This window comes from Mya arenaria, chromosome 15 (assembly GCF_026914265.1).
Source record: "Mya arenaria isolate MELC-2E11 chromosome 15, ASM2691426v1".
Classification (NCBI taxonomy): domain Eukaryota; kingdom Metazoa; phylum Mollusca; class Bivalvia; order Myida; family Myidae; genus Mya; species Mya arenaria.
In genome coordinates, this window is record NC_069136.1 from 49271875 (window position 1) to 49299296 (window position 27422).

Here is a 27422-nt window from a genome sequence, read left to right on the forward strand (position 1 = left end):
AATGTCCAATGTCCAATGTCGTGCCAGTACAACATTCGATTTTGAATGTCCAATGTCCAATGTCGTGCTAGCACGACTTTCACTTTTGAATGTCCTATGTCCAATGTCGTGCCAGCACAACATTCGATTTTGAATGTCCAATGTCCAATGTCGTGCTAGCACGACTTTCACTTTTGAATGTCCAATGTCCAATGTCGTGCCAGCACAACATTCAATTCTGAATGTCCAATGTCCAATGTCGTGCTAGCACGACTTTCACTTTTGAATGTCCAATGTCCAATGTCGTGCCAGCACAACATTCGATTTTGAATGTCCAATGTCCAATGTCGTGCTAGCACAACTTTCACTTTTGAATGTCCAATGTCCAATGTCGTGACAGCACAACATTCGATTTTGAATGTCCAATGCCGTGCTAGCACGACTTTCACTTTTGAATGTCCAATGTCGTGCCAGCACAACATTCGATTTTGAATGTCCAATGTCCAATGTCGTGACAGCACGACTTTCACTTTTGAATGTCCAATGTCCAATGTCGTGCCAGCACAACATTCTGTTTTGAATGTCCAATGTCGTGCTAGCACGACTTTCACTTTTGAATGTCCAATGTCCAATGTCGTGCCAGCACAACATTCGATTTTGAATGTCCAATGTCCAATGTCGTGCCAGCACAACATTCGATTTTGAATGTCCAATGTCCAATGTCGTGCTAGCACGACTTTCACTTTTGAATGTCCAATGCCCAATGTCGTGCCAGCACAACATTCGATTTTGAATGTCCAATGTCCAATGTCGTGCTAGCACGACATTCACTTTTGAATGTCCAATGTCCAATGTCGTGCCAGCACAACATTCGATTATGAATGTCCAATGTCCAATGTCGTGCTAGCACGACTTTCACTTTTGAATGTCCAATATCCAATGTCGTGCCAGCACAACGTTCGATTTTGAATGTCCAATGTCGTGCTAGCACGACTTTCACTTTTGAATGTCCAATGTCCAATGTCGTGCCAGCACAACATTCGATTTTGAATGTCCAATGTCCAATGTTGTGCTAGCACGACTTTCACTTTTGAATGTCCAATGTCCAATGTCGTGCCAGCACAACATTCAATTTTGAATGTCCAATGTCCAATGTCGTGCTAGCACGACTTTCACTTTTGAATGTCCAATGTCTAATGTCGTGCCAGCACAACATTCGATTTTGAATGTCCAATGTCCAATGTCGTGCCAGCACAACATTCGATTTTGAATGTCCAATGTCCAATGTCGTATGTTTAGCTAACTTCACACAGCTCTTTGAGCTGTAGTGTGTTAACAAACTGACATTGAATTTCTGGACAAAGTATTTCTGGCGGTGTGATTATGAGTCGTTTATTTGTATAATACACAGCCTTCTTCATCATTATTTTCATCGTGAATCTGTTTTTTACCGACGAAAACATCACCAGTCACTTTGCCATTTGTTGACACTTTGCCGTCGACAAAAAAATCGGTCAGCGCTAAGTTTGGAGGCGCTACCTCTAAGAGGACAACTGTATTTAAAATCGAAGGCTACCCAAAGGAAGGATATATCACAAGGTCATTAACGATATATCACCAGGAGAAGGAAGATGACAAGTTTTCATTTAACAGGGGTTGTATTCCAATATGAACGATGAACTAGTTATAGATATACGAATGCAATACGAATGCCCTCTAATAAAGATATATCTATTCATCTATTAATCGTTTATTGTTCTGTCGCATACAAGTTTCCGGCACACACAACAAAAACAACATTGAACAACGACGAGATATCCACGACTGAGTTGTGTCACAAGTCGAACGAGCTGTAACCCCGATATTGGTCATTGGTTAGTACATACCGACAAATGCACATACGTACGTTTGTGCGGACAGGTAAACGCGAACATGGCATATTAAATCGAAAGGTTATTAAGAGAAAAGCCAGCGTGATTGTTTCTCCGTAACTCTAATGGTATACGAAATGTTCAATCAGTCTTGCACATTGTGCAGTATGTTGCAGAGACAATACGAACGCGCTCGTGAGCAAATATGATGTCAAATAAGTTTAATTTATGAAGAAAAAAATATGACGCAAAGAAATATTTCATTGTTTTTTGCAAGTCTTCAACGTACACGATCCACTGCCTACCTATCCAATATAATCAATACGGGTCGAAACAACTGAATTAACTCATGATTCCAAATAGTTTCAACAGTTCACATAATTACAATTGGCATTATATATGTCAAAAGTGTTCATAATGACCTAATATAATATAGATATACTAGTAGTTAAATGAACAATTCAATAACTTGTTTCATGTTATGACAGTCCGCACAGTTATATAATGTAGCGACGCTAACCAAGCCAGGTGGCAATATGTTTGGAGATCCGCAGACGGGCCTCTGTGAGTTCTTGCGGGTCCGTGGACATCGGGGGAAGCATGTCAGCACAGTGGGATGTACCTAGAAATAGAAAATAACGTCTGTCTGATGTTTAACTCAAAATGATTTTATACTTCGACAAATAGTCAAATGTTTTAAACAAATTTAATAAGTGAGGTGTCTCCTATCTTATATAAAAAACTGTTTGAAACATAGTTATAGCTAAAATAGTGTTCCATTACCGAATTCATCTCACTGACAGGTATAATTGTTTAATCTATGCACATTTCTGAACATGACAATAAATTGATGACACTTTCAAGATCACATCTAGATTATGAGTTGAATATATCAACCCTTAGTACTAGAGTATCCCGTTGGCTCGAACTCGCTTGGTTCGAAATCCTCGTTGGCTCGGACCGAATGTAAAATACCGATTTTTATAATTAAAGGTAAGCATTCGCGCTTGGCTCGATTGTTACGAGGCTCGAGGTAATTTTGGCGGTCCCTGGGAGTTCGAGCGATGAGTGTTCGACTCTATTCAATTGTCGAAGATTTACGTCACAATTCCGCTGCCGTTTGAAAGCGACTCAGGATCAGGGTCATTTATGGGTATTTTTTTTCACTCTTTTAACCCTTACTTTCGAGAAGAATGACCTCGTAGTCTCCGCTAGCGTTGGGTAGCTGCCCGGTGGCGCTGATGCGGTGCCAGGGATCCACAGCGCCGTTCACAATCACCACATTGGAGACAGGAAGGTTAAGACCGCCATAGTAACGGTTCGTCTCCGCACAGTTGTCGGTCACCTAAAATATAAAAGAACGATACAAATTGTCAAAAGCTTACTGATCTCTAAGCACAAAACGAATTTAATCGAAAAAAATCGTTTATTTTTGAAACGTTTTAAACGTTTACCGATCTTAGATAATGTTATAACTTTAACAGCATGTTTGTGCTAAACGCTTCAATTTTCAACTATTTTTCATCTATTTTCGTTAAATGGCGTTTCTGAAACAAAATATATGAATACATCATGGTTTATATTTGAACTTTTGACTGCTGGGCGTATCCCTGTCGTTAACATTAGTTATATTTATTTACTATATGTTTTTGTTGAATTGAATTATACGACTAGTCATTTCATGGAAATTTGTAAAAAACAAAGTACTTGCTCTCCGCCGAATATCTGTTGGAAAGCATCGATGCATTGGTCTGTTGTAAAACTGAAATTTCAAATGAAAAGCGTTATTCTAATCGTGTTATATTTCAATGACCGGACATTTGCCAATGGGAAATATCTATGAAAGACAAGAAAATGTCATGACAAAAGAGCACCATTCAAAATTATTTTAAACTATATATGCCTGTTTTTGCACTTGTTAAAAAATAAACTCAAAATGGAACATGGGCATCCAGCGGGAATATATCAAGGTATGCTGTAGCCTGTATCAAGGTATGCTGTAGCCTGGATTACTTGTCCTTACCATCTCAACTCTTGGAGTGCAGAGTACGCCGGGTACCAGAGTAAATGTGTTGATGCCACCTTCAATTAGGGCTAAATTTTGCAGCTATTATGAGATGTTTGGACAAGTGGAAGATTGAGTCCTCATAAACTAGTCTCACTGACCGTTCCCAGGCGGTAACACCAACGTTTGCTTATAAATATATGTAGATGCATGTGTGGGATGTCTGTGGTGATTTGAATGTACACAGTCGAACCTCATTGGTTCGAGCTTCCAGGGACCGGTGAAAGCCCTCGAGTCCCGGAAACATCGAGCCAAGCGGGAATGATTAACATCATGGTCATTTACATCCATTTCGATCCAACGAGGATTTCGAGCTAAGCGAGTTCGAGACAACGTGGTTCGACTGAAGTATGTTTATGTTGTTTCGAATGTTTTGTTTCTCTCGCTAAGTGTCTGTTACGCTTTGACATGGTACCATTAAAAGGGTCATAGTAAATTGTTTAGCTACTGGGCTTGTCCCTGTAGTTTTCATTGTGGCATTGTAGTGAATAAGGAAATGTGTATACTCTTACTTCCAAGGAAATGCATAAAATCCGAATGGTTGTTTCATTGAATCACCGCTTCTTGCAAAACCAAATTCAGCACACTGTTGGTATAATCGTTGTCGGCCTGAAAAGAACGCATCGTGTTGCTTGCTTGATGTCCACAAATATTGTATATCGCGCAAAATTCATATCTTTTAAACTAAACGCAAACCATTTGCTGTTTCTCGAATGTCATTTTTGAAATAATTCCGTCTAAACCATCTGGTTCTTAAATAGTAAAAGATGAACACAAATACATTGTATATGAAAAGAGTGATTGGCCTATACCAGCAATATAAATCATGAATAGAGTATTCTTATAAATAACCCTATTAAATGTTTTATATACATTCGAACCCCGTTGGCTCGCATGTGCTTGGCTCGAATACCTCGTTGACTCGAACTATAGGTAAAGAACCTATTTACTTTAACTGAAGGTAAATATTTCCGCTTAGCTCGAATTTTTAGAGGCTCGATGTTTTTCCGCGGGCCCCTAAGAGTTCGAGCCAACGGGGTGCGACTGTGCATATAACTGAGAGGCAACATATTGCAGAGCGCATTGATACCATTTACACCGTGTCCAATCCTTACGAGGTAAAGAGGTGAAAGTAACGTTGGTTAGTGGTTGAATAACGCCGAATGATTGGGGAAACGATGATATTGGGGAGGAAATCAAATGCATGTATAAACTCAATAATAAAAGTGGATCATCTTACACCTATTATTGAAAAAAAAAGTTTTAATTTCTCGATCAATCATATGCAGTTTATTGTCTCTGGTATTGATTGGTTACCATCACAAACCGGGCGTTATTCCACCACTTACAACATTATTTTGACCACTTCAACGTTGGGACACGATGATTTACAAGCATTATTTGTTCGCAATAACACTCGCGAAATGAAGTTAATGAACAATACTCCCGTTTGTTAAAGGTTTCTTTGTTGATTTTATAATGACTTTTAATGGTGTCGCGCCGATATTTTGTGTGGTTTCGCGTCGATTAGCTTTTCCTTCCCTGACAACAATACACTATACTTGTACAAAAATGGTGCTCTTTTGTCATGTCAGACACACTACCGCATATATAAATATAATGATCTTAGTTTTACAAATCGCGAACTTCGCGCGCCTTACTTGAACGGAAAGGCGAACCACGGGTTAAACACTTTGTTAGTCCATGAACTCCGAGACCATCCGAACTCTGAACATTGTTGGTACAAGCGCTGTCGACCTGTCGTGAGCCAATTGTATTACACTTTGATAAGTTGGGTGGATGCTATTTTTCGGTAAGTTTGCAAATTAAGTAATTGGTTGGATACATATTGACCAATCAATAAACGATTTTGTTAACATTCATCAAACCAAAGAATTAATCAGTTTTATACAATATAAACTGCTAAAAGATCTGTACGAGATATCAATTTATTGTATTTGCAAGTACAAACTCAATTACAGCAAGGTAAGGTATTACACATGCGTCAGAGGACAAAAGACATTTCTTGACACTGTACTACATAACACCACATGTTTCATGATTTTTTCAAGAAACGTTGTGGAGATTATTTTATAACTGGGTGAATATGTTCGTCATAACCTATTTTATAAATATGACACAATATATGCGCTTACTCTTAGTTTACAGTACATATGTCTGCACAAATAGTACACCAAGCAAAGGCGTTCGGGGATGTGGCTGGCAATATAAATGAATGGATAGCTATATATACCTCCCATGGCGGACCAGCTGCCCCATGTGGTTTGGTTGAGGGATTGCACAAGCTGTGGGTACTTGATGTTGGTACACTGTCGCCCGTCCGTGTCCAGAAGCAACGAGTTCACCGCAGCGTATCGGTGAACCGGGTCGCCTGCAGAAAGTTGCACTATCAACTAAGCTTGACGACCATTTGATAATTTGTAACTGCTCAATAGGAAGCAAAATGTTTTTGAAAGTTCACTGTTTCAGCATTATCGGATCTGATGTGTTTCTAAGACGAATTCATGTATGTTTTTGAATTGCAATTATTTTCATATTCTAAAAAATATTCTCTAACATATATCAAATCATTTTTTTTAACAATATAATTACTAACAGGCTCAAAACGTTCTAAAGTCTGTAAAACTGTAATAGACCTAGTGACTCATCCGTCATAATGGCGCATACGTCATCCATCGTGACGTTATTGTTCGTAATACCCTGAAATGAGAAAAATGGCAAGTAAATAATGAGCGCATCTGAACTTGTAGAAAAAAGCGCAGTCAGTTACATTCAACTGACTTGCAGTATTAAGATATCCTTCAAAACTAGAGAGTTAGTTTAACGCAGTAATTCCCGATTTATTTAAGAAACACTCGCTTTAACTTTCTACTCCTTGATTTTTAATTAGACAAAACATATCAGGTTTGGTCTTTAATCAACCGTGTATCCCATTAACACGATCGTTCCAGTAAAAACATCGAGGTTTTGACGACATATCAAACCTTTTTAAAGTTTGGACAGGTTTAATGTAAAAGGCAACTCCTACCATGAACGAGAGGTCAAGCTTGTTATACTGAACAACACGAGCGAAGTTCTCAGCAAATCGCCAGAAGAACATGGTGAGATCCATCAGGCTGCCGTGGTTGATCTTCTCACACAGTCTATGGTGGAAGACAAAAGATAAGAAGGAGAAATAAGCAAATGGTACAGTTTAAACGTTTTCAAACTATTGACTAAAGACCACAACCTTTATGAATGAACCAAGATCAGTGTTTATCTTTCCGCATACTATATAGTTAGCGGGGCTCTTCTCCAACGTTACTTAGTGACCACATCCAGGTGAACATCATTGAATAACATATTTGAATATGGAATATGTCTTCAGAAACAGAAAAGCAACAACAACAATCATGAAGACTTTATTGTAGCAGGTACAGGCATTATTGTTGGTGGTCTTCTATTACCTACATAATCATTAACCAACATTTAAAATGTAAAAGCAACATATCATTATCACCTAAATATGTTGTTCATGATTGAGCGTTTTTCTGGCTGACCGTACCACTCGAACATCGTGTCTGTAGCCGTCTTAATGTTCGCCCGGCAGGCTGGGCTCACAGAAGAAAGGCTGTTGGCCACACCGACGTAGTAATCTGGTATAAAGCATTTGTCGGTCTTTTTATTTTTGCAATCAAATGATCTATAAATGGCAAAGAGTTGACTTTTAGTATCGGTCAATTTTGCAGCTGATTGTATAACGTATGCACCTTTTATAGTCCATTGCTTGCCGCCTCTTTTATATGGAATCATTCGTGTGTTGTTGTTTTTCAACTGGTTAAGAACAATGCGCGGGTCGTTGGTTATTAACTATTATGTCACTTGTAGAATTTTAATTTACAATTGTGTTAGACCCTGGCAAGCAAGGACATTGCGGTATAAAATCATTATAACATATTAACAATATACTAGTAAGCATATGTAGAAAACAATTCCTTTATTATATAAATCAAATAAATGATACCCGCAAAGTCCATGATCGCAGTCAGGGGCGGGCTTGAGGCCACAGCACCATCCACCACGTACGGGTACTTGGATCGCATCCACACCGCTAGGGAACCTTTTTATGTATAAACTTAGCAATCCATGACTGCAGAACACGATGCAATGAAACCACCCGCAGAAAACAATATGTACATATGAATGAATATTCACTTAATTCATTGTCAACATATTCAACTCCTTGACCATGACTTTTTTATGAAGGGATTTTAGGGAGTAGTAAGGTATTTTTGGGCTGTATATGATTCAACGTTACATTTCAGATTAACTAAATAGTGAATACCAACCGGCGTATCCGCCACCGAACACGATGACTTTGCTGCCCTTGAGATGGTACATGTAGAATTCCTTGATGTAGTCCACGAAGGATGCCACGTCGGCTAAGGCCTGTCGTGAACTCAGGAATCGCAGACTTTCGCTAGTAACGTTACTGAATGGAAACATATCGAGTATTAAAAACGGCGACCTATGGTTTCCTGTGTTTGAGTTTATTCCAGGTTATAAACTGGTTGTGCATCACAGCGATACTCTCTGTAGAGCTTCTCCATCAAAGCTACAATAATGAGCGAGCACGGATACTTTTGAATTATTTTGACATTTTTTATCCCGTGTCTGCCATAGTCAAAGACTCGTCAAAAGACTCGTTGACGGCCATAAAGGTGGGCTTTAAGCTTGGTTAAGGCTTAGTTAAGGCTCCCGTTAGCTTACGGTTTGGTTTTGTATCTCTGTTAAATCATGGCAAATACACTGCAAGCAAGAAACCAAATTTTGAACTTGAAGAAAGTGTTGTAGGGCTTAGTTAGGGCTGTTTTCAAGACTTATATTGAAATAACAGGTATGACTCACTCGGTAGGTTGACTCTCGCCAAAGAACCTGTGCTCGAGCATCACCATGAGGGCGCCATGTTGCCGTGCATACTCGTGCCACGCGCCCGTAACCATCCACACTGGGTTTGCTGCAGATTGCCCGTGCAGCATCAAGAACAAAGGCCCGTCCGGGCGGTACGTAGCGTTGTTAACGAAGTAACGCTGAAGATAGGAGTGGGAATATATACACAATAGCTGAGAGGAAGAAAATAATTGTAATATGGTAGCGACGCGTTTGGGTATTTATGTCGAAAACTTATGTTATTATGTTCAGTCGAACCCCGTTGGCTCGAACTCCCAGGGACTGGCGAAAATACATCGAGTCACCGGAAATTCTAGCCCAGCGGGAATACTTGCCTTCTGTGGAAAGCAATCGGTCCTTTACATCCATTTGGAGCCAAAGAGGAAATCGAGCTAAGCGAGTTCGAACCAACGGGGTTCGACTGTATATGTTAGTATGTACATGCTAGTATGTTCATAGTATGGTGTTGTTATGTACATTTGATAACATTATCAGTGTTAAAATTGACGAAAAATTTAAACAGTGTGACAAATGAAACATATTTGGAAATAATAACTCCATACAGAATGCCCAGTTCCATATACTACATGTGCATTGTATATACAACTCGAAAACGAGTGGTATACGAGACTCAGTGGTATACGATGGATTTATGAAATACATGTGAATTTAATGGATGCTTGCAAGACATACCTGTCGCCAATACTTGAAGTCGCCTCCATCAAAATGGTCCAAGGTCTGAAATTCGTAATACATTTCCACCGGAAGTCGAACCCCTTCCGGTGTATGAGCCTTCATTTCCGGTCCATAGCTCCAAGGATCCGACAGAATAAATCCCAGCGCCGACCCCGCGTAACAGGCGAACACTATTCCGTATATGTATAATGCCACATACATTTTCCCTAACCCTAACCCTGAGTTGTTTCAACACCCGAGAATTTAATTTTGGTTTGTTTACTACAAATTTCGTTTATATGCACGTATGTAATATATCGCAATCAAGTGTAACTTCAGATAATATTTAGTACATGCGATAAGTTTGTACCCGATACATAGACTCATTTTCATAAATGTCCAGCATATAAAAAAAATTCAACGTCTAATGAAGCGAATAACTATTTACTGATTTTCGTTTTACTTTTTATTTAACGCTGAATGCAGAAAAAACAATCCATACGTTTAAAGTGGCCGAAAAGGAGTACGTTTTCTCCCACCGTAGATAAGTAGATCCCAAAATATTTGAAAAGTAAATTAAAATACATTTTATTATATTTTGTTTTACTGAGGTGGGAGAAAAAGCATCTACCATGACCTCGTTTAAGCAAACACCCTACGCTCGGTTTGTGAAACATTACGCTCTGTCATACCCGTTTTACTTACGCTTTGTCATACCCGTTTTACTTACGCTATGTCATACCCGTTTTACTTACGCTCTGTCATACCCAGGGTTCTCAATTACGCTCTATCACACCCAGGGTACTCAATTACGCTCTGTCACACCCCCGGTTCTCGTTTACGCTCTATCATACCCCCGGTTCTCCATTACGCTCTGTCTTATCCCCGGTCCTAGATTACGCTCTGTCATAACCCCGGTTCTCGATTTCGCTCTATCATACCCAGGGTTCTCAATTACGCTCTGTCATACCCTCGGATCTCGTTTACGCTCTGTCGTACCCCCGGTTCTCCATTACGCTCTGTCATATCCCCGGTCCTAGATTACGCTCTGTCATACCCCCGGTTCTCGATTACGCTCTGTCATACCGCCGGTTCTCCATTACGCTCTGTCATACCCCCTGTTCTCAATTACGCTCTGCCATACCCCCGGTTCTCAATTACGCTTTGTCATACCCCCGGTTCTCGATTACGCTCTGTCAAACACCCGGTTCTCAATTACGCGCTGTCATACTCCCGGTTCTCAAATACGCTCTGTCATACCCCCGGTTCTCCATTACGCTCTGTCATAACCCAGGTTCTCCATTATGCTCTGTCATACCCCCGGTTCACCATTACGCCCTATATCCCCGGTTCTCCATTACGCTCTGTCATATCCCCGGTTCACCATTACGCTCTGTCATACCCCTGGTTCTCGATTACGCTCTATCATATCCCCGGTTCTCGATTACGCTCTGTCATACCCCCGGTTCACCATTACGCCTTATATCCCCGGTTCTCCATTACGCTCTGCCATACCCCTGGTTCTCGATTACGCTCTATCATATCCCCGGTTCTCGATTACGCTCTGTCATACCCACGGTTCACCATTACGCCCTATATCCCCGGTTCACCATTACGCTCTGTCATACCCCTGGTTCTCGATTACGCTCTATCATATCCCCGGTTCTCGATTACGCTCTGTCATACCCCCGGTTCACCATTACGCTCTGTCATAACCCCGGTTCTCCATTATGCTCTGTCATACCCCCGGTTCACCATTACGCTCTTTATCCCCGGTTCTCCATTACGATCTATCATATCCCCGGTTCTCGATTACGCTCTATCATATCCCCGGTTTTTGATAACGCGCTGCCATACCCCCGGTTCTCCATTACGCTCTGCCATACCCCCGGTTCACCATTACGCTCTGTCATACCGCCGGTTCTCCATTACGCTCTGTCATACCCCCTGTTCTCAATTACGCTCTGCCATACCCCCGGTTCTCAATTACGCTTTGTCATACCCCCGGTTCTCGATTACGCTCTGTCAAACACCCGGTTCTCAATTACGCGCTGTCATACTCCCGGTTCTCAATTACGCTCTGTCATATCCCCGGTTCTCCATTACGCTCTGTCATACCCGCTGGTTCTCCAATACGCTCTGTCATAACCCAGGTTCTCCATTATGCTCTGTCATAACCCGGTTCACCATTACGCTCTGTCATAACCCCGGTTCTCCATTATGCTCTGTCATACCCCCGGTTCACCATTACGCTCTTTATCCCCGGTTCTCCATTACGCTCTGTCATAACCCCGGTTCTCCATTACGCTCTGTCATACCCCCGGTTCACCATTACGCTCTTTATCCCCGGTTCTCCATTACGCTCTATCATATTCCCGGTTCTCGATTACGCTCTATCATATCCCCGTTTTTTTTTGATAACGCGCTGCCATACCCCCGGTTCTCCATTACGCTCTGCCATACCCCCGGTTCACCATTGCGCTCTGTCATACCCCCGGTTCTCGATTACGCTCTATCATATCCCCGGTTCTCGATTACGCTCTGTCATACCCCCGGTTCACCATTACGCTCTGTCATAACCCCGGTTCTCCATTATGCTCTGTCATAACCCAGGTTCTCCATTATGCTCTGTCATACCCCCGGTTCACCATTACGCTCTTTATCCCCGGTTCTCCATTACGCTCTATCATATTCCCGGTTCTCGATTACGCTCTATCATATCCCCGGTTCTTGATAACGCGCTGCCATACCCCTGGTTCTTTATCACGCTTTGTCATACCCCCGGTTCTCGATTACGCTCTGGTATACACGCGATTATAAAAGGACGGTCGATTCAGTGAATCGAAACCATATATGGCAGAAGTTATTAATGCATAATGTTAACGGTAACTTATCTCCATTTTATTTTCAAGAGTTTGGAATGATTTTACTCAATTCGCGTCCACAAAATTTGATGGCTAAGCTTCAATGTCCATGGCTACATGTACTTTGGTATGCCTTAGTGATGACCCAGTGTCCCCCTTAAATCGTCCAAATTTACCTTTAGTATCAATATAGGAGGGAAAAAAAGTAACAAAATACGCCCAAAATGCACAATTTCGGACTAGATATGGTTTCAACTTTTTTAGATCAAGGTTGCATTGCTTTTGTGGCCTCTTTTTAGTTTACAAGGTTTGTCTTTGATTTGACCTGATGACTTACATGTACCAGTGGGTCCAAATGGCCCAAGTTTATTACAAACATTCCGACCAAGTTTCATTTAATTTGGACAATAAATGCAGTCTAGAGTGTTAACAGGGTTTTTCTTTTTTTATACCTTGTAATTTAGTTTTTGACTGCACATAACCAAGTAATAAAATGGCATACACTGTTGGCCAAAATTGAGACCTATGAAGTGCAAACAAGATCTAGTGTCCTACATTTTAAGCCCAAAATGACCATGTAGCAACTCAAATTATACTTTATAAAGACAAACATTCTGACAAAATTTCATTGATTTTGGACTAAAAATTGTGGCCTGAAGTGTTTATGAAGTACTGATAATTGTGGGCAACGGACATCGAACGAACCTTAGAAACAGTCCCATTTTCTGTCAATAACTTGCATGAAACTTTACCAAACTTGTCTATATACATTTTTGTCAATTTTGAATATTGACCAAATTTAAGTTTGGTATCAACAGTTTTTCTAGCCAACACCAAAAGGCCAAAAGGGGGGGGGGTACCAACTCTGATCCAAAATGAAATCGTTTGAACATATTTAGTCAAGTTAATCGTACTTTCAAAATATATATAAATAGAGAATTTATTTGATTGAACATTTTATTGGATAAAATACATGTACATGTAGATATGTATAACATGATTAAAATAACTTAAATCCCAACAGCAAGTGGAGAAATATATGAAACATGATACAGTGGTTAACACCACTATGAAGTAATACCATATGTGGAGAAGTCACCCCATATATACGAGTATATATATATATATATATATATAATTATATTTATATATATATAGTAGAAGTATCCTGTATACATGTAAAGTGTGGCCAACAATGATGACAATCGGCCAGGAAACCCTTTAGCAAAGAAATTGATAACCGGAGATTAAAAAATATTTCTTTAAATTATTTTCAATTCCTTATGGACCTCATTACGTTTCTGGTAATTCATTTTGATCTATAAGTATTATAATTAAGTCTTGTTTTAAATGATATATTACTAAGAAGTTTTACTCTATAACATGTAAGCGTATACAAATGTATATGTGACTACTGCCCCGTTAAAGTGGTACAGGTTTGTGATTGTATACGACCTCAGTTTCTGAACATGTAAATGATGCAGACTTACTGTTCTTGAACCAAGTTTCTTATTCCTAATCCACTGCACCCCGCCATTTTACAACCATATAATACATGTAATAGAGATACAAATTTAACAAAGCGTTTAACAGAAGTATTTTAAGTGTTTTTCCGTCAGTCAAATTTGTTGTATATATAATTATATATATTAATTCTTATCAAGGAACAGTGAACTATCATACACAGACTAGAATGAACATTGTATGCGTAGAATTTGAAAAATAAAATAAAAAAAATAAAAATCACCATTTATATGGGACAAGAAATTCACAAATACTGGTTATAAATGAAGTATGTGAATTTTGTTTCACATGATAATACTTTGCAGAATTGTTCACTAACAAAGATAAACAATTGTTCACTTATATCAACTATCAACTATTTAGACCAGTGATATACCTAGAACTTTTCAACAAAGCTACACATGTATGTAAGGGCGATTTCTCCTCAAGTAATTTATCGCCTTAAAATGAAAACAGTTTGAAATAAACAAGGCATACGGTACTTGACACATTATTCTTAAACTGATTGACGAATTATTTAAATTATGTTTGAAAAATTATGTAGATAACTCTTTCATTAAACCAGCACTGGTGAATTATATCTATAAATAACATATCAGTAAACAGAACATAAACAGATGTCTATCAAACACATTTTGGATCAATTATATCACAGAAAAACTTTCATAAATAAAACAGTAAAGTATAAATAAAATGGCAAAATTGATACAAATGTTTTTATCACAGTCATGTAAAAAGCCTTGGTGCTAACTAAAAGCTATTTCATGGACATATCCTGTGTTAAACAGACGAACATGGCATATTGGCGATTCTCAAGTCAGACACATGAATTTCTTCAATAATTATTATTATCCTGCATTTTCAACCAAAGGCAAATAAGCATAGGGGAAAAAGTGGTATGGTGGTGTAGGTGTCTGCCTCTCACCCAAAGGCTGTGGGTTCAATCCCTACCAGAACTATGTAGCTAACTGACAAAGGTCACAAGTATTAAAAACAATTCTGTTTTAACCGTCAAACTAGAGGTTTTGAATTATAATAATTATAACTAAATGGCAGATTACAATTATTGATAATTGTGACAAATATGACAAATACGATATTTAAATGAATATATTATATGGCCTAACAGAGATGTCATGTGAAAATTTATGGCCTAACAGAGATGTCATGTGAAAATTTATGGCCTAACAGAGATGTCATGTGAAAATTTATGGCCTAACAGAGATGTCATGTGAATTTTGTTTATCAACATAAATTTTTATACACATCAAATATTTCAACAAAAATAGAAGAAAATCAGGTATATATACCTTTATTTTTTACTTATTCAATGGAGTTTACCGTACACTAACAGTATTGAATACTTACAAGTACATCATAAAATTCGTTACATTAACGAATTGCACAGTCTACGGAAAGAAAAGGCAAGATTGAAGATTCAACCAGTTTTCTTTACCTAAAAAATACTAAGATCGACACTTTCACATTTATCTAAGGAAGCACCCAGCTTGTGTTTGAAATTGAAGCAGGTTATTGCAAATAAATGGTGAATATATTTTGACATCAGTCTCTGTCTGTAACTGTCATATCACCTTTTGAGTAAGTTGTCATAAGCAGATCTCTGAAAGTCCCATCACCCTTTAAATGAGTACCGTAGTCATTGGTTCTGAGAGATTATCCATTTCTTGAATTTAAAGGGAGACAACTGCAGAAAAACAACTAGGTTTTCATGGTGAATGGGTTAATGTTCTTGATTGCAGGCAACGTTATTTTCTCCTGTTTTGAAATGGTTGGCTTTTTCTTGGCCAGGTCGGAAGGGGCAATGTCCAGCTCTGGGCTTGGTCTGTGAACAGATTTAGCATCCTGAAAGAATATAAAATAATATGTACCTAATAGTTGAAATTAACTGCAATTTACCTGTAATTATAAAGTTTATAATAGTGTTACAACTTACATTAACTTCAGTAATAGCAGTTATTAACCAATAACTACTATGTCAAACAATAAGGTCATTGCCATAGATTGACCAGTATAACACATGAAAGAAAATATGGATAGGTCTGTGATACTGTTTGAGAGCAGTTGAACTAGCGAAGCATAGAAACCATTAACATGAGAAGTCAGCAACACATTTACATTGACAACACAAACTGAATCTGTCCATGTGTTTAGGCTCAGAGGTAACGACAGCTTTAAATAGATGTTAAACTTTTTTTAGTCTGTTTCCTGGATGGAAACAAGAACTCATTTTCAGAGGCCAACAGAGAGCGACCTGGTGGAGTTCAAAACCAGACCAACATCTTCAGCTAGTCAGGCCAACACCATGAGCCCACTCGCACCTTCAACTAAAGGGAATGATCAACCTACCGTCATTTCGATGATTTTCGACTGAAGGTCCATGATGGTGTAATCCCCAAGGCTCTTGGCCATCTCAATCTGCTCCTGTTGTTGCTGCTCTTCAATCTCCAACCGCTTAACGCCCATCTGACAGGAATACAATTTAAAATGAGTGTTCAGGTGCAAAAAGAAATGAGGTCGCCTTATAAGTATTAAGGTGTTGTGTAACCATCTGATTGTTGTTATACACTTGGGCAGTGGATTATATTAAGAAGTTAGAACACTGCTGCACTGTCAACAAAAACGCGAGAAGTGCAATTATTAACAAAAGAGGCAACTGAATTTGCTTTAAAATATTTCGTCAAGGTAAGCCTTCCAGAACTTTGAAACTAATACTGCGGGGGAGACGCACCACACCACTATAAGGGCAAGTATGTGTTCAAGAACATATATTTACACCTCAACTTCCATTCTTTAAATGAATTTTCGGCAATTGCGGTTATCATCCGATGAACGCAACATCTTCGGATATGTTTTGATAACATTCATCGCTTAACAATATACATGAAAATTGTTCATCTTGTTGTTGTTTGTAAGGTCTCAACAAGTCCGGTAAAATATAAATCAACATTTAAGAAAGTGTTAATTTATGATATGTTAAATGTATTGTTGTCATAAGTGTTTCAATTTTACATTTAAATGTGATTTCAAGTAGTTGATCTTTTCCCACGTTATTGTGACGTCATTTGATAAAATGTTTCCGGTTACAGTCGGGTCGTTCCATTTACAGATTGTGTAAGAAAGGATTACTGAAAGGTTTACTTAAATGAAATGAAGTATTGTTTTAACTATTCTTGAATGAAATAGCTTCGAACTATTGGTGTAAATATAAGTAATGAATTGCGGCTTTGATGTCATTATCGGGGATATGAACGCAATTGGGCTGGTCAAAGTATGCATGGAGTCCTTTGGACTCCACACACTTTGACTAGCCCAATTGCTTTCATATCCCGATAATGGCATCAACCCCGCAATTCATTCCTTAAATACATACATATATACTTATAATAGTCCAGAGAAGATTTATATATGACAAACCTGGATATGCTCAAGAATGTCTTGCCGTTTGATGAGGGTCTTCTGTCGCTTGACAGAGGGTTTTTCCCCTGGGCCCATCATGGATTGGCGCCTGTTGTCGCCCATTTCTGAGAATGAGGTATTTTATTTAAGTTTAAATTCACATAGTATTTGACTATAAAGGATTTCTACATTTATGTGCTTGTAATAAGTGCAAATACAGCTATAAATAACTTGGCACTCGTTTGTGAACCAATAATAGTCGAGGAATTTTTTGTGGTTTCATTTGAAGTTATTATACAAAACCTTTACATCACATAATCAAGATGTTATACTGATTCTAAAATTTTCCAGGTAGACACCACTTCAATTGAAGGCTGGTGGCAATAATTGTAAGATATATTTTTCTTACTTTGCCAACATTGTTTGGAAATCTAATCCACTCTTTATTCGTGATATCACTTCATTAAATATCTTTAAGGCTATATATGCATAAAGAATACCTTATGGCAAACATGAGTAGATTAATATTACTGTGACATCATTCAAAATGTATTTTCCTGATAATGAACACTCATATTTCTGATTATGATCAGCTGTCGCATTATGAGTATTGTTGATGCATGTTTTCATAATGGCTGTATTTATGTGTAAATGATTGATGATTTGTTTTAATATAATTATTGTCAAATCAATTCATGTACATTGTATTCTCTATATTTATTCATAACTGAAGACCAGATTATAAACAAGGTACTGATGTACCTTAATGTGTTTTCCACATAAAACAAAGTTCTTCTTCCTATGATTATATTATTCTATATGAACAATCTTACATTAAAACCTGTATTAAGTGGCCACCATTGCGAAAAGGTCGCATTGGCTGCTTATGACAGGTGGCCACTTAATCCAGGTTGGAAATTACTGCCACTTATGCTTTATTTAAACAGAGTGGCCTTTTAAAACAGGTAGACCTTCAACCAGGTTTACCTGTACCAGGTTGGAAATTGATGCCACTTACGCTTTATTTAAACATAGTGGCCTTTTAAAAAAAGGTGACCTTCCAACAGGTTTGCCTGTACCAGGTTGAAAATTGATTCCACTTAAGATATATTTAAACATAGTAGCCTTTTAAAACAGGTAGACCTTCCACCACGTTTGCCTGTACATTGTAATATATGAATCAAGATACAAAAACAACACATACTCAAATTGTCTGTTTGATCCTCTTGTGATTCTGTGGTGGACAGCGATATGAGGCCCTTCCTGGGAATAACAGCAACCCCAACCTTCATTTCCTGTTTCCCGCCAAAAGTGCCACTATCCCGTTGCCCTACCTCGTTCAGGTTACTAAACTGATTGTGCACCATGGGTGACTTCTGGGAAAATCAAAGTATGCATGTAAATTTACAGTAGGGACTGTTGGAAAGTTTAAAAAAAAGCGCTACTGGCCCAAATAATTAGCAATAATGACAAAAAATTATGTTCAAGTGAGACATCATTTCTGAAGGTTACTTCTAACACAAATGTGCATATATTTCAAGAATATGCCCATATACGATATAGTTATGGCTCTTTAAATTTTCCATTTTTATTATCTTTTCTGCCAAAAGATCTAAAATTCAAAACCTTAGCATTCAAATTAAATAAATGATATAAAACAACACATTTTTGAATTTTTCTATGCTTTGAATCCACAAATCTAAATATTAAAGCTAAAATAAATGTGACCTTGACCTTTGAGGTAGTGATATGAGTCTTGCACATGACATGTCATCTTAAAGTTCTGAACACTATGCTAATAAATTTTCAAATCCCTCCATGCATGACAATTGATGAGGTACAACTAGGACACGACCAATAATACTCTATGTGCATCTATTCATACTTCCATAATGATTAAACTCAAAGTGTGACCTTGAACTTTGAGGTCAGGATTAGGGTTTTGCATGCGACACAACATATTCATGTACTGAACACATGTGCTCAGTAATTTCAACATCCCTACCTCCATAACAGAGTAACACTGGAAATGTAATGTTATTATTCACAATAAATGTGTTGTGACCATGCTTGAAGTCATTGTCCTACATTCCTTCCACAACATAAACGTTAATTATGCAAGATAACAAAAGCTGTCGTATGACAAAGCACTCGACTATATGCTGCTTCGTCTTATAAATGAACACAATAATGATGTAATATGTGCCAGACAAAAGCAATAAAAAAAGTCAAATTAAAAAGTAAACAAGAAACGCTGCAATACAACAAAACCAGGTCTCTAATGATTCAGAGAAGAACTTTAGCCTTTGTTGTGAGATTCAGTTTCAACTGTTTTTCTATTTGCAGTAACAGTGACCTTGACCCTAGAGCCCAAAATTAAATCCCACAGAAGTCCTCAATAAACTCTTCCTTACAAACCAGATTACATACAAAGTTATTCAACACCATATATCTATTTTTTGTAAAGATGACCTTGACATTGACATTGACCCTAGGTGCCCCAAATGCATATCCACCTTGGCACTTGATTTCTGAAACGCAATCTCATCAAACATCTCTATAAGCTTGTCCAACATACCAAAGTCAAAATACATCAACCCTAACTAAAGTTATTCAGTACTTATCATTTTTCAATTTTTAGTTAGAGTGACCTTGACCTTGACCATGACTCTTATTGGGGCACCAAACACAATCCCACTGACTGGCGTTTTAAACTGTTTGCACCTTTTTGACTCACTAGCTCCGCCCTTATTGTAGTCGAGGGTTATTTTTGCATGAAGTCGTTCTTGGCTTTTATTAAATCAGTAAAGGAATGTTGTATGATAAGTAGTAAATTGTCAAAGTCTTTCATGGAACATTCCATGAAAGAAATTAAAAGCAGTCGATCGTTGGTTGTTTAAAATTTTTGTCGAACACTTCATCCAAGAATGTAAGCGCCATGCCCACCTTGTGCAATATATCCTACATGCAATACATTTTTTACTTGTAACTGTGTATAAATTAGAACCAATACCTTCTCAAACACACTTCCTCCCATCAAGTTGAAGCCCTGACCCCCTAGGAGGGTTTCCCGCGATGTGTCCAGATCGGATTTGGAGCGCTGCATGCTGAGGACGTGCACCGTTCTCTTTAATTTCTGTTCAGATTCCTGCAAAAGAATTAAATGTGGGGTTAATGCGAGAATGTACCAAAACCTGCTATATTTTAATGTAGCTTGCTACCTTTTGGCATTAACTCCATGAATTATAATGGATGCGAATAGTGAAATGATTTAAATCCCTGAATTCAACAGTCCAGAAAAAAAAAATCAAGGACCATAATTAACTCGCTAGTGTTTATACTTAAACTGAAAAATCAACTTTTCCAAATCTGTGAGTGTGAGGAAGAAAGTCACAGTGCCAGCTTAAGTTTTACAATGGGTATTATGTGTCTTCAAGTTTTTGAAGGACATAATAAACAGGTAATGCATAATTTCATTCAGATATAAAAAAATAAGAGAATTTAAAATTAATACGATTTAGGAGAGTGAAAAAAGAAACAAGGCGAAATAAATGAATGATAAAAACATAAAAAAGATAAACCATGCATAAAGTACTAATGTAAATCAGAACAGTCAGAAAGAGTTATACAAAGAGACAGACAACAACAAAAGGCTAGATCTAGAAATAGACAAAAAAGGCACAAGGGTAAGTCTAGACAGTAGACAGAAAGAAAGCAACACTAGTCTAGACAATAGAAGAAACAACAACAGTCTAGACGGTAGACAGAAAGGCAGCAACATTAGGCTAGACAATAGGAAAAACAACATTAGTCTAACCAGTAGACAGAAAGGCAGCAACATTAGTCTAGACAGTAGACAGAAAGGCAACAACATTCGTCTAGACAGTAGATAGAAAGGCAACAACATTAGTCTAGACAGTAAGGCAACAACATTAGTCTAGACAGTAGACAGCAACATTAGTCTAGATAGTAGACAGAAAGGCAACAACATTAGTCTAGACAGTAGATAGAAAGGCAGCAACATTAGTCTAGACAGTAAGGTAACAACATTAGTCTAGACAGTAGACAGAAAAGCAACATCATTAGTTTAGACAGTAGACAGAAAGGCAACAACATTAGTCTGGAGAGTAGACAGAAAGGCAGCAACATTAGTCTAGACAGTGGACAGAAAGGCAACAACATTAGTCTAGACAGTGGACAGAAAGGCAACAACATTAGTCTAGACAGTGGACAGAAAGGCAACAACATTAGTCTAGACAGTAGACAGAAAGGCAACAACATTAGTCTAGACAGTAGACAGAAAGGCAGCAACATTAGTCTAGACAGTAGACAGAAAGGCAACAACATTAGTCTGGAGAGTAGACAGAAAGGCAACAACATTAGTCTAGACAGTAGACAGAAAGGCAGCAACATTAGTCTAGACAGGAGACAGAAAGGCAACAACATTAGTCTGGAGAGTAGACAGAAAGGCAGCAACATTAGTCTAGACAGTGGACAGAAAGGCAACAACATTAGTCTAGACAGTAGACAGAAAGGCAACAACATTAGTCTGGAGAGTAGACAGAAAGGCAACAACATTAGTCTAGACAGTAGACAGAAAGGCAACAACATTTGTCTAGAACATAGTCTAGACAGTAGGCAGAAAAACAGCAACATTAGTCTAGACAGAAGGTGAAACAACAAAAGTCTAGACAATAGACAGAAAGGCAACAACATAAGTCTAGACAATTGACATGAAGGCAACAACATAAGTCTAGACAATAGACAGAAAGAGTACAACATCAGTCTAGACAAAAGGAGAAACAACAAAAGTCTAGACAGAATGAGAAACAGAAGATTGAAACACACTGAAAAACATAGAAACTATCATAGAAAATTCTCCCTTTATGATGCAATCTTTGAAAGAAAAGATCCACAAGTCATAACAAACGAAAGTCTGATGCACAAGATCAAGCTATTACCTGATTGCTGCATTTCAAATATCTAATATAATGTGAGGTGCTGGAGTCCACAAAGTGTTTATGAGGCTTGAAAACCTGCTGTTTCTGCATATTTGCAGCCTGACCCAACATCGTTGTGTGACAACGTCGCAACCCTGACCTTGGTAAGGGCGTTATCACAGGAATATTCACAGAGTAGCGTCCATATCCTTGTGACATTTTCGTTGTCGGCCGAGATAGGCCTGTAAGGCTCATTGGTGCCGTCTTCATTTCGAGACGTGACCAGCCATTTACTGCAGCCCAGTCGTGCATGGTGAATCAATAATTGTAATTTTCCAAAAAAATCAGCACTTGCATCAAAACAATAACTTAACCAAACATGTACTGTAACACACACTTTAGTACAGATGTTTTCTCAAATTCACTAGTTGACATCATTTTAATGAATCCTCTTATTCTTTAAATAATTTCACTCACTGGCACTGCCATAGAAGTCAACCCATCTTGTTTAGACTTTCCCCTGTTCATTTGATTTTTATTCATTTTCGCGGCATGTTTTGTATAACTGATTAATAGATCCTTTTCACAAAGGCTCAGAATTCATTCTCTGCGCGTACTGGGTTTTAAGCTTCAATCACACAGCCTAAGTCTCTGGAAATGAATAATCATTATTATTATTATTATTTTTATTATTATCAATATTATTATTAATATTATTAAATATTATTTTATTAAACTTTTATGAATTGTATTTCAATGCAACATATGAACAAATATTCATCAAACATTGTTTAAGTTAAACATTTTCTATTCAAAGCGATCAATATTCCTTAACCAGCACCTGATAGAATCAAGCTACTAGCTTACTTAACCAAACATAATCAACAACACTCTGCATCTCGAACTGACTCGGCACTTGATGCCAGACAACATAAATTATTCATCTTTTTCCTGATTTACTTTTTCCTTGGACAGATAAAAGCCAAAAAGTATAATCCTTAGAAACAGGTCAATACAATGTAATAATTATTGGTGGCGATGGTGGTGGCGATGGCGGAGATGTCTATGTTAGGGAATCAGACTCTTATTCAGAGAGTCCCTGGTTTGATGCCCAGCTCAAGAGCTTTGTCCACGATTAAACTTGCTATTACCTCACATATTCACAGGTACATAACAAATTTTACAAAAGTTGTTCATTCTTTTATATTTATATATATGTCCTTTGATAAAAATAGCTCATAACACAGCTTATGTTACAAAATCATTCTCATCAGTGCCACATAAAACAAATCTTATCTATTTTTATTTAACTCCACCTTTAATTGTTTTTGTTTTTTTTATTATTTTACAATAACATGCATGTTTTTCAATGCCCTCTGCCAATAGTTACTTCGATCATTTAAGTGGCCTGCTGCGAAAATAATGGTACAATAAGAAAGCACAGTCATCTTGAATATAATTGTTACGCAAAAAAAGATTTTTTATTATTTATTTTTTTCAAAAATTCTACTTAACTCTTCTATCAATCTACCAAATTTGTGCAAACTGTATATCAATATTCCATTCAATTAAAGATTACTAAAAAAATTATAGTGGAGTCTTAGAAGTAATACATACAGTAATATAATTATATTAGCTTTTGTTTATATTTTTTCAACAGCTGGGCTGGGAAAATATAAATAATAACTTACTCAGTGTTGACGTGAATGCCTCTATACTAAAAGCAGTGTACATGAGCAAACTGCTATATAATACATTTAAAAATCCAATGGATGACTGAATGAAAATTTTGTGGTAACATTTTCATTAGAGCCTTTTTAAACAATTAAATAAGAATCCATCCGGCAATCCCATTGGCTGAAGCATAAGCTCTAACACTAAATAAGGTCTTACAGCCGACACAACTATAAAGCTTTAATCCTTAGTTCCTATTGGAGAGAATAAATGTTGCAACTGAAAGTTGCTGCCACAGGAAGAACAAGAACATATCTAGCAGTGAGAGCCATGGAGATGTTTTGTTGATCAAAATAACAAATTATATGAAGTGTTCTCCAGAGTAATGCGACTCTGTTTAAACACATTTCCATGTTTTATCGTGCAAGCATTTAACCATAATCAATTCCATCAGTCTTGTTTCTATTATGTAAATGGCATGTTCATCAGCTTAAAAATATGAAATGGCTAACAGAAATTCAGATAGAACTGTAATCAATATACAGGACTTCAACGGCAATTAATTGGAAGAAATAATTGTGTCAGTTAATGCAACAAATCAATGCCGAAGATCTGATCGTCACCATTGAATTAACACTGTCTTATCACATATTGTGATCATCTTCAATGGTGCTTGCATGGTGCAAAAACATTCATTTCAGACTGTTGAATTTCTGTTAACCTAACGAGATTCAAGCAATGGGTTTTTGCCAGAAATATATATCAATATAGGGTAACATTGTAAGGGGCGCTATTATTTCTCAATGTGCATGCATCAATATAATGACTAAATATGGTAAGAAAATTAATTTAAGTTTAATACTTTTAGAAGTACTTGTTACAAATTAAAATAAAGGGGTTGCTTGCAAAATCAAATAAATTCAATAATATTTAAACTGACAAATACAAAAATTACATTCAAATTAGACATTATTCCTACAAAGAAATATAAATTTGAAAAAGCAACCATACAATCTAAGGATCAATGATAAGATAACGCCTGCCACTACCAGCAGTAGAAACAGTGTGTGACGATCTTAGACTCACTTTTTGAATAGTCCGTAAGATCAACTAAAACTGTGTGACCATCTTAGACTCACATTTTGAATAGTGAGTAAGATCAACTAAAACTGTGTGACCATCTTAGACTCACATTTTGAATAGTCCGTAAGATCAACTAAAACTGTGTGACCATCTTAGACTCACATTTTGAATAGTGAGTAAGATCAACTAAAACTGTGTGACGATCTTAGACTCACTTTTTGAATAGTCCGTAAGATCAACTAAAACTGTGTGACCATCTTAGACTCACTTTTTGAATAGTCTGTAAGATCAACTAAAACTGTGTGACCATCTTAGACTCACATTTTGAATAGTCCGTAAGATCAACTAAAACTGCGTGACCATCTTAGACTCACATTTTGAATAGTCCGTAAGATCAACTAAAACTGCGTGACCATCTTAGACTCACATTTTGAATAGTCCGTAAGATCAACGAAAACTGCGTGACCATCTTAGACTCACATTTTGAATAGTCCGTAAGATCAACTAAAACTGTGTGACGATCTTAGACTCGCATTTTGAATAGTCCGTAAGATCAACTAAAACTGCGTGACCATCTTAGACTCACATTTTGAATAGTCCGTAAGATCAACTAAAACTGTGTGATCATATTAGACTCACTTTTTGAATAGTCCGTTAGACGCATTTCAAGCATGCTCTCTAAGCTCAACTTTACCTTCGTGACAACCTTTCTTAGACTCATTTCAAGCATAGCCTCCCAAGCTCTTGAACAAACTGTATGACAATCTTAGACTCATTTCAAGCATGCTCCCTCAGCTCAACTAAAGCTATGTTACCATCTCAGACTCGCTTTAAGTATAGTCCATAAGCTAAACTAAAACTCTGTTACGATCTTAAAATAAATATTCCCTTATATTATATTATATCATCACATTTACATGCATCCTTGTTCAATTTAATGGTGCCAATAATTGTCATAAGACTGAAAACAAGTATTTAAAACACTTTATGATGAAAATACATCAAAGAGATCAAAAGATGATTTAAATACTAAACTGTCCACAAAATTCCGATTCTGACCATTCCATAAATCCAATAAATTGTAAATTGCTATGTAGATCAATTCTGCTAATATTTAAACAAAAAAGGCAGACAGCTATCTAGGGGACTATTTAGACAAAGGGTAAATAATGTTTAAAATTACTAAACAAATACATGGCCAGCGCTGGCCTCAATTTACCATTAAAAGCCTTTTGACTTTGTCTTTAATTACAGGGAAAACAGCCATCATCTCCATTTCAAATTTATTTAAATAGCAAGACATTTCATTTCAAATAATGCTGAAAACGCAAACATATTAAATGATTGGTGAGTGCTTAAAGATTTACTACGATCTACTATAGTCTCATAAGGTAGAAATACCGTGTTTTCTGCACCTTTCTTTCAAATTAAAATCAGTATCCTTTATAAGAACCATTGCTTTCGCCATTTATTCATTCTTTTTGGTATTTCAAAACAATAATTATAAAATGTACTAAATGTGGTAAACCTTCGTTGGGTGTAAAAGTGCATCTTTAAAGCCACAGTTAAGAGATCATTCTTGAACTACTTGGCCATCTCCGGCAAGCTTCGGGATAGACCTCATAAAAAGGCTACAAGATAAACAAAAATGTGATGAGGCAGCCTGCAATTAGCTCATTTATCAGTATGCTAAGTAGACCCATTCGATAACATAAAAAATGTACTGGAATGGTAATTTAAATTTATGTCTTAATTACGCTTTGGAGAAACTTGAAATAAGACTCAAATTAAAACAAAAAACATCTTCGATCACTACTACTCCTCTCTAAAACATTAAATATGTCAATTGAAAACACATAAAATAAGTTTTTAATAGTGGTGCAGCCATGATGGTTTTATAATTTTGAAAGACCCGTATTATTCTGTTGGATAATTGGCCGAGGTGTTTTGGTTGCTAAGAGATTTGCTTAAAGTAACTTGTACTTTTTGCATGTTGCTACTGGTAGAAGGAATACTAATTTAACATTCTATAATGTCTCTAACAATGGGGTTGCCATAATTATTCTAAAAACTTCTAATGTAAAAATGTTCTCAAAAGTTTCACTAAGTCCTAACTGGTTTCCTTGCACGGGCTGTCTAGTATAGGAACATTAGTGCCAAACATTAAGATATTTATTATCTAGTTTTTGCTAGAGTTAGGTTTAGGGTTATTAAGTCAGCAGCCTGGCATTATAATATCTTGAGAGAAATTTAAGTTATGCCCAAGTTAACATTTTTTTCAACATAAGCACACACTTATTATAATGTCAAGCCATTGACATTATCACAACTTTAGTTTAAAACAGACCAGCTAAAAATATAACATAATACCAAGTCGCTC

General features: G+C 37.2%; 2 protein-coding genes across 3 annotated transcripts in view; both read right to left on the bottom strand.

Moving 5' to 3' along the window:
* Positions 1-1711: 1711 nt before the first annotated feature.
* On the bottom strand, positions 1712-9942 carry LOC128220242 (putative serine protease K12H4.7). Of its 2 annotated transcripts, none has more exons than XM_052928552.1 (12): positions 9559-9942; positions 8824-9005; positions 8265-8407; positions 7940-8035; positions 7436-7571; positions 6965-7079; positions 6573-6636; positions 6170-6307; positions 5577-5673; positions 3558-3612; positions 3033-3195; positions 1712-2472 (listed from the first exon to the last, which is right to left on the bottom strand). In XM_052928552.1, exons 1-12 carry the CDS (start codon positions 9760-9762, stop codon positions 2366-2368), a joined length of 1500 nt encoding a protein of 499 aa, XP_052784512.1. In that variant the 5' UTR covers positions 9763-9942; the 3' UTR covers positions 1712-2365. The 2 variants fall into 2 exon arrangements, with proteins under 2 accessions (XP_052784512.1, XP_052784510.1); XM_052928550.1 differs by lacking the exon at positions 5577-5673 and adding an exon at positions 4428-4524 and having other exon boundaries at positions 9559-9940.
* Positions 9943-22610: 12668 nt separating this feature from the next.
* LOC128220779 (CAP-Gly domain-containing linker protein 1-like) overlaps positions 22611-27422 on the bottom strand; it is a 47875-nt gene continuing 43063 nt past the window's right edge. The window contains exon 25 of the mRNA XM_052929305.1: positions 22611-22936. Within this exon, the coding sequence (XP_052785265.1) occupies positions 22916-22936 (21 nt within the window). The 3' untranslated portion in view covers positions 22611-22915. The remainder of the gene's footprint in view (positions 22937-27422) is intronic.